The sequence below is a fragment of the Salvelinus namaycush genome, unplaced genomic scaffold, assembly GCF_016432855.1.
Source record: "Salvelinus namaycush isolate Seneca unplaced genomic scaffold, SaNama_1.0 Scaffold1256, whole genome shotgun sequence".
Classification (NCBI taxonomy): domain Eukaryota; kingdom Metazoa; phylum Chordata; class Actinopteri; order Salmoniformes; family Salmonidae; genus Salvelinus; species Salvelinus namaycush.
The window spans coordinates 61,360-68,998 of NW_024057960.1; the positions used below are offsets into that span (position 1 = coordinate 61,360).

Consider the following 7,639-nt stretch of genomic DNA (forward strand, 5'->3'; position numbering starts at 1 on the left):
TAAATGTTATTTAATGATGAACTCTGGGTTATCGGTGTGGGTTATATATTCTATTTTATTTTGCATTGCGTCCACAACATTACATTTTTAAAGGCAATAGTAGCCTACATTTGTTTACAACTCGCAGTATTTCCATGCGTGAATTTACAACCACACAGAGCGTTGCATCAGCACGAGATTGGAAGTGCGTCAAATCTGTACAGCATTGTTACGTCATCACTGATACACGTTGAAACTGATGAGAAACCGCGGGAGCAGTTCAGTGATTCTCGCTAGTGCTGGAGGAGCGTTCATTTTGGCAAGGAAATGTTCTGATTTTGCAAGGACATGGAGAATAAAGAGTTCAAGGTAGGCATGTTATTTAAGCAATAAGGCCCAAGGGGTTGTGGTATATGGTCAATATACCACGGCTAGGGGCTGTTCTTACGCACGACGCAACCCGAAGTGCTAGGACACAGCCCGTAGCCATGTGGTATATTGGCCATATATCACGAATCCCCGAGGTGCCTTATTACTATTTATTATAACTGGTTACCAACATAATTAGAGCAGTAAAAAATACACGTTTTGTCATACCCATGGTATACAGTCTGATATACCATGGCTTTCAGCCAATCAGCATTCAGGTCTCGATCCACCCAGTTTATAATTATTTTTATATCCCCATTTATATTAATTACTGTGGATTAAATATTGTTAAATAAATAAAATTATGTGCTATTCATTCTGTAATATCAAACTACAAAGTCTATGGCCGGGGAGTCATGAGAGTTGGCTAAAGGTACAGTAGAATCTGTTGTGGGTCAAATGGGGGACTAGGGTCAAAGGTTATTATGACACCACCTTCACATTTCCGTCCTAAATGGCACCCTGTTCCCTATGTAGGCTAGTGCACTACTTTTGACCAAGATACATACACTGGTTGGCTGACGTCACGAAAAACATGCGCGCTCATCAATGGCCGGAATGCGTGTATCTTGTTATGACTCTAAACCTCAGCTAGCAAGTGCTCATTATGCAAATGTATTTGTTTGCAATTAACATTTAGAGACTAAATATAGTTTACATGTTGTCAACAGTTCTAAGCGAACCCTGTCTATTTACCCTGTCTATTTTACCCACAGTTACTTGCCAGTGTTGTTGCTAAACAACCAACCCGTCTATATAGCCCCACAGTGGAGGTGTCATAATACCCATAAAACCTAGCGGTCAAACAGGGAGGGAAATGGTTCCAATCGTTTTTCCACCATTAATTTTTCCCATAGGCGATTTTAGAAACACATAAAACAAGGGCTGTGTTTCATGTGGGTTTACCGTGGTGTGACATTTTTATAACCATGTAAAGCTCTCATGGACAAGGTGACTTTTAGCAATACATTTGGCTCTATTTACTCTCAGATTCGAAATGTCTAATTAGCATCAAAGTAGACATGCAAAACTACAAATCCCTGCAAGCTCCTAAACGTCATTTCTAGCTGACACCTTTGCTAACAGGTATTGTGTCAATTTAAAACTTGCACTAAACAGTTCACAGAATTGTCCATTTAAAGAAATGTAGCCAATTTATTAATTACTACATTTAGCTAACATTAGATAGTTAGTCAAGAGATTCTTACCTTTGCCTCGATCAGCATGATCATCGTGGCATTTGAAATTCTTTATGATAGCCACATTAGCAGCTAATTAGCATTTCATTTTGGGGGGGTAAATACAGGCGAATATATTGACAAAAGTCACCTTGTCCTAGAGAGATTTACACAGTTATCAAAATGGTAAGCCTACCTGAAACGCAGCCCTTATTTTAAGTGTTTCTAAAATCCACTATGGGAAAAATGTATGGTGGGAAAACGATTGGAACCATTTCCCTGTTTGACTACTAGGTTTTATGGGGATTTTGACTCATTACTGTGGCACTCTATAGGGCTCCGGCCAAAAGAAGTGCACTATATTGGAAATAGGGTGCTATTTCGGACACAAGCATAGATATAATGCATTATGATGTGACCGTAGAAATAGAATCACTAGAAAGGATAGAGCCTCTGACCATGGCAATTTGACTGGTAAACTGAACTGTACACCTGACATGATGTTCTGGTGATTCTATTTCTATGCATATGATGCATTATGATGTGACAATGAGTGTTGGGTTAATGGTGCTTTCAAGGCAAGTGATCTTGGTCAAATCATGACTTCCATGGTCTTTAGGTCGGAAAGTTGGAGCTCTAAAAAGATGCCAGAGTTTCCGACTTTATTTAATTTAAATTTTTTGTCATTTTTTTGTGATATCCAATTGGTAGTTACGATCTAGTCTCATCACTGCAACTTCCCAATGGGCTCGGGAGAGGTAAAGGTCGAGTCAGGAGTCCTCCGAAACATGACACGCCAAGCCGCGCTGCTTCTGACTTGGAAATCCAAGTTGGATGACTGTTGAAAACGATTTTTCCCTGTCGGAGTTAGTTTTTTCCACCCGGTTGTCTTGAACGCACTGAAGTCGGAAGTCAGAGAGTTCCCAGTTGTTTTCAACACGGCTAAAGGCGACACAGTAGGTGACATCCAAACATGACTTTGTGCTGTCTTTCAGGAGTCAGAGGTCAGTGGGAATGACCTCACCCTCATAGACCTGGATGACCCCATCAATGACGGTGATGTTATGAAGGAAGACAGGTAAGTGATTTACACTAATGACACATTTGTGACTGGTTACAGGATCACATAGGCCTACAAATACAGATTCTGTAGTAGGTCAAAGGTCCTATGGAGAGGTAGGCCCAGAGCCATGTATTTAGAGAGATGGGACATCTATCTGCATTATGTTGCATTTACATCAATATGTATACATTATATGACACAGTATAATCAAAGATATCCATATGAGAGCTGGCTCCCCATGCGCAATATTGACATTTTAAACAATAATATGTAACTGAACATCTATTTTATAATTGACTTATTGGGTAAATGAAAGGCTCAAAGGCGCTAACATGGAGTCCTTTCTAAAAGTTTGCCAAATTCTCAAAATACTGTATATACCTCTGGATAGGCCGAGTCATCTCAGAGTATTGGAACCATATAATTCGAGTGATTCTATTCTAATTCTAGAATGATTCATTCTACTTCTATGATTCTAATTCTATAATTGGAACACATCCTCACACTCACATTATAGCACATTATAGTGACCTTAGAGAGATTCCTTTTTCTGTATCTAGATCTGATAAAGATCACAGAGAGGTTGAGAGACAGACCACGTTGGAAGAGGCTGTTCTAGAGACAGATATCCAAACTCTGTCACTAGAGGCTGAAGGAGAGATTGAGATGCAGGAGGCTGATCTGAAGACAGATGGCACGTCTCAGTCACAGAAGGTTGAAGGAGAGATTGAGTTGGACGATGCTGTTGTCATCCCACCTCAGTCACAGGAGGTTGAAGGAGAGTGTGAGTTGGACGATGCCGTTGTCATCCCATCTCAGTCACAGAAGGTTGAAGGAGAGATTGAGTTGGACGAGGCCGTTGTCATCCCACCTCAGTCACAGGAGGTTGAAGGAGAGAGTGAGTTGGACGAGGCCGTTGTCATCCCATCTCAGTCACAGGAGGTATGATGTTTTGTGTTTTAATGACGCATTGAAGATTAAAATGACAAATTAATTTTCGAAAGCTTGAGCTAGTAAAGGTCTTCTAATCTAGGAGGCCAAAGGTGAGAGTGAGTTGAAGCAGGTTGATCTGAAGACAGCCACATCAACTCTGACACTGGAGGTCGAAGGAGAGAGTGTGATGCAGGAGAGTGATGATCTACAAACAGCCGGGACATCTCAATCCCAGGAGACTGAACGAGTGGCAAAGGTAAATGCTTCCAGATAACAGTGTGTGTGTACATTTCTGTTTGTGCATGCAGACAGTAGTTCGTAAACAGACATTGCATTAACAGTGCTATGGCGAATTTGATTGAATTCCAGCCTAAGTCTGCTTTCTGTCGTCCCCATCAGGCTGCAGTGGTGACCTTCACTAGCGTGACCCGCAAGGCTGCAGCCTCCCAGACCAGCCTCACCCTCAGCAGGGGAAAGAGAAGCTACCCAGACCTACACACCTTTGTGCAGGACATGAAGGATGGGTAAGTTGCTCTTTGGCTTCCCCATGCATCCCCTAGATATGTTCCCTATTAGAGCCTTGGTCAACAATAGTTCAGTATTTAAGGAATAGGGGCCATTTGGGACGCACCCATAGGGACAATCTCAATTGCATACTCCTCACGTCCTCTCTTCTCGCCTCCTTCTCAAAACCCATTGGATGAGAAAGCCCTCCCTTTTGACCTTCTCGTCCAATGGGTTTTGAGAAGGAGGTGATGAGTCTCGGACAAATACAAGGGACTCAACTGACCAATCAGGGATGTTTGGATGTGGCCTAGTTCCGTAGAGGTCCATCCATAACGTAATCTAAGAGAATAGAGGTAATGTCATGTAGTTTAATTGTGTACCTTTATTTATTTACTTTTCAGCCATTGGAATCTGCTGAGTGAGAATATGCGTGCCGGGGTGAGTTATAGTCACTTCTAAAGTAGTTCATGTTGGTAAGATGGACCAAACATTCCAAACTCTTATTGGTGGAAATCGTGCAGGACCTTTAATTTAGAGGTCCCCAAACTTTTTCACTCAGGCCCCCCTTTCCAGCATTGGGGAACATCCTGAACCACTGCTTTAATTGACTAGCTTGAGTAAACACATGGTGCAGCAGTGCAGCTCCGTTAACAAACTAACTCTGTATGGTCTTTTAACATTTCAGATGAGCAGACATGAGTTTAGTGCCAGGTGCATGGATATCACAAATTGGGTGATGGAGTCTACATCCACTGTGGTCATTCCCGCCCTTGACCTCACCATGCAGATAGAGCTCTCTGATTCGTCAAGCTCTTCTGGATCAGGAAGTAATGAGGCAAGAGAAGGGACCTCTCTTGGCCGCAGCGTCAGATTCAGCTTTAGTGGAGGACCCAGTAGGCGCACCAGTTCTAGAACCACTTGCAGCACACGAACTCCCACCCCTTTCCCCTCCTCTCATAGGTACCTAACCCTATCCCCTCCTCTCATAGGTACTTACCCCTATCACCTTCTCTCATAGGTACTTACCCCTATCCCCTCCTCTCATAGGTACCTAACCCTATCCCCTCCTCTCATAGGTACTTACCCCTAGCCCCTCCTCTCATAGGTACTTACCCCTATCACCTCCTCTCATAGGTACCTAACCCTATCCCCTCCTCTCATAGGTACTTACCCCTATCACCTCCTCTCATAGGTACCTAACCCTATCCCCTCCTCTCATAGGTACCTAACCCTATCCCCTCCTCTCATAGGTACTTACCCCTATCCCCTCCTCTCACAGGTACCTAACCCTATCCCCTCCTCTCACAGGTACCTACCCCTATCACCTCCTCTCATAGGTACCTAACCCTATCCCCTCCTCTCATAGGTACCTACCCCTATCCCCTCCTCTCATAGGTACCTAACCCTATCCCCTCCTCTCATAGGTACTTACCCTATCCCCTCCTCTCATAGGTACCTACCCTATCCCCTCCTCTCACAGGTACCTACCCCTATCACCTCCTCTCATAGGTACCTAACCCTATCCCCTCCTCTCATAGGTACTTACCCCTATCACCTCCTCTCATAGGTACTTACCCCTATCCCCTCCTCTCATAGGTACTTACCCCTATCCCCTCCTCTCATAGGTACTTACCCCTATCCCCTCCTCTCATAGGTACTTACCCCTATCCCCTCCTCTCATAGGTACTTACCCCTTTCCCCTCCTCTCACAGGTACCTAACCTCCTCTCATAGGTACTTACCCTATCCCTCCTCTCATAGGTACTTACCCCTATCCCCTCCTCTCATAGGTACTTACCCCTATCCCCTCCTCTCACTAGGTACTACCCCTATCCCTCCTCTCATAGGTACTACCCTATCCCCTCCTCTCATAGGTACCTACCCCTATCCCCTCCTCTCATAGGTACCTACCCTATCCCCTCCTCTCATAGGTACTTACCCCTATCCCCTCCTCTCATAGGTACTTACCCTATCCCCTCCTCTCATAGGTACTTACCCCTATCCCTCCTCTCATAGGTACTTACCCCTATCCCCTCCTCTCATAGGTACTTAACCCTATCCCCTCCTCTCATAGGTACCTAACCCTATCCCCTCCTCTCATAGGTACCTAACCCTATCCCCTCCTCTCATAGGTACTTAACCCCTATCCCCTCCTCTCATAGGTACTTACCCCTATCCCCTCCTCTCATAGGTACCTACCCTATCCCCTCCTCTCATGTACTTACCCCTATCACCTCCTCTCATAGGTACCTAACCCTATCCCCTCCTCATCATAGGTACCTAACCCTATCCCCTCCTCTCATAGGTACCTAACCCTATCCCCTCCTCTCATAGGTACCTACCCCTATCCCCTCCTCTCATAGGTACTTACCCCTATCCCTCCTCTCATAGGTACTTACCCTATCCCTCCTCTCATAGGTACCTAACCCTATCCCCTCCTCTCATAGGTACCTAACCCTATCCCCTCCTCTCATAGGTACCTAACCCTATCCCCTCCTCTCATAGGTACCTAACCCTATCCCCTCCTCTCATAGGTACTTACCCCTATCCCCTCCTCTCATAGGTACTAACCCTATCCCCTCCTCTCATAGGTACCTAACCCTATCCCCTCCTCTCATAGGTACCTAACCCTATCCCCTCCTCTCATAGGTACTTACCCCTATCCCCTCCTCTCATAGGTACCTAACCCTATCCCTCCTCTCATAGGTACTTACCCCTATCCCCTCCTCTCATAGGTACTTAACCCTATCCCCTCCTCTCATAGGTACTTACCCCTATCCCCTCCTCTCATAGGTACTTACCCCTATCCCCTCCTCTCATAGGTACTTACCCTATCCCCTCCTCTCATAGGTACTTACCCTATCCCCTCCTCTCATAGGTACTTACCCCTATCCCATCCTCTCATAGGTACTTACCCCTATCCCCTCCTCTCATAGGTACTTACCCCTATCCCCTCCTCTCATAGGTACTTAACCCTATCCCCTCCTCTCATAGGTACTTACCCCTATCCCTCCTCTCATAGGTACTACCCCTATCCCATCCTCTCATAGGTACTTACCCCTATCCCCTCCTCTCATAGGTACTTAACCCTATCCCCTCCTCTCATAGGTACCTAACCCTATCCCCTCCTCTCATAGGTACTTACCCCTATCCCCTCCTCTCATAGGTACTTACCCCTATCCCATCCTCTCATAGGTACTTACCCCTATCCCCTCCTCTCATAGGTACCTTACCCCTATCCCCTCCTCTCATAGGTACCTTAAACCCTATCCCCTCCTCTCATAGGTACCTACCCCTATCCCATCCTCTCATAGGTACTTACCCCTATCCCCCTCCTCTCATAGGTACTTACCCCTATCCCCTCCTCTCATAGGTACCTAACCCTATCCCCTCCTCTCATAGGTACTTACCCCTATCCCCTCCTCTCACAGGTACCTAACCCTATCCCCTCCTCTCATAGGTACCTTACCCCTATCCCCTCCTCTCATAGGTACCTTAACCCTATCCCCTCCTCTCATAGGTACTACCCCTATCCCCTCCTCTCATAGGTA

The 7,639-nt window shown here is 45.4% G+C and overlaps 1 protein-coding gene across 1 annotated transcript; it reads left to right on the forward strand.

The window, feature by feature from the left end:
* The first annotated feature begins 288 nt into the window (after positions 1–288).
* LOC120036228 (retinitis pigmentosa 1-like 1 protein) lies at positions 289–4,110 on the forward strand. The gene is made up of 5 exons (XM_038982708.1): positions 289–348; positions 2,582–2,664; positions 3,210–3,591; positions 3,683–3,838; positions 3,982–4,110. The coding sequence occupies exons 1-5, from the start codon at positions 328–330 to the stop codon at positions 4,108–4,110; spliced, it is 771 nt and encodes a 256-aa protein (XP_038838636.1). The 5' UTR covers positions 289–327.
* Positions 4,111–7,639: the final 3,529 nt, after the last annotated feature.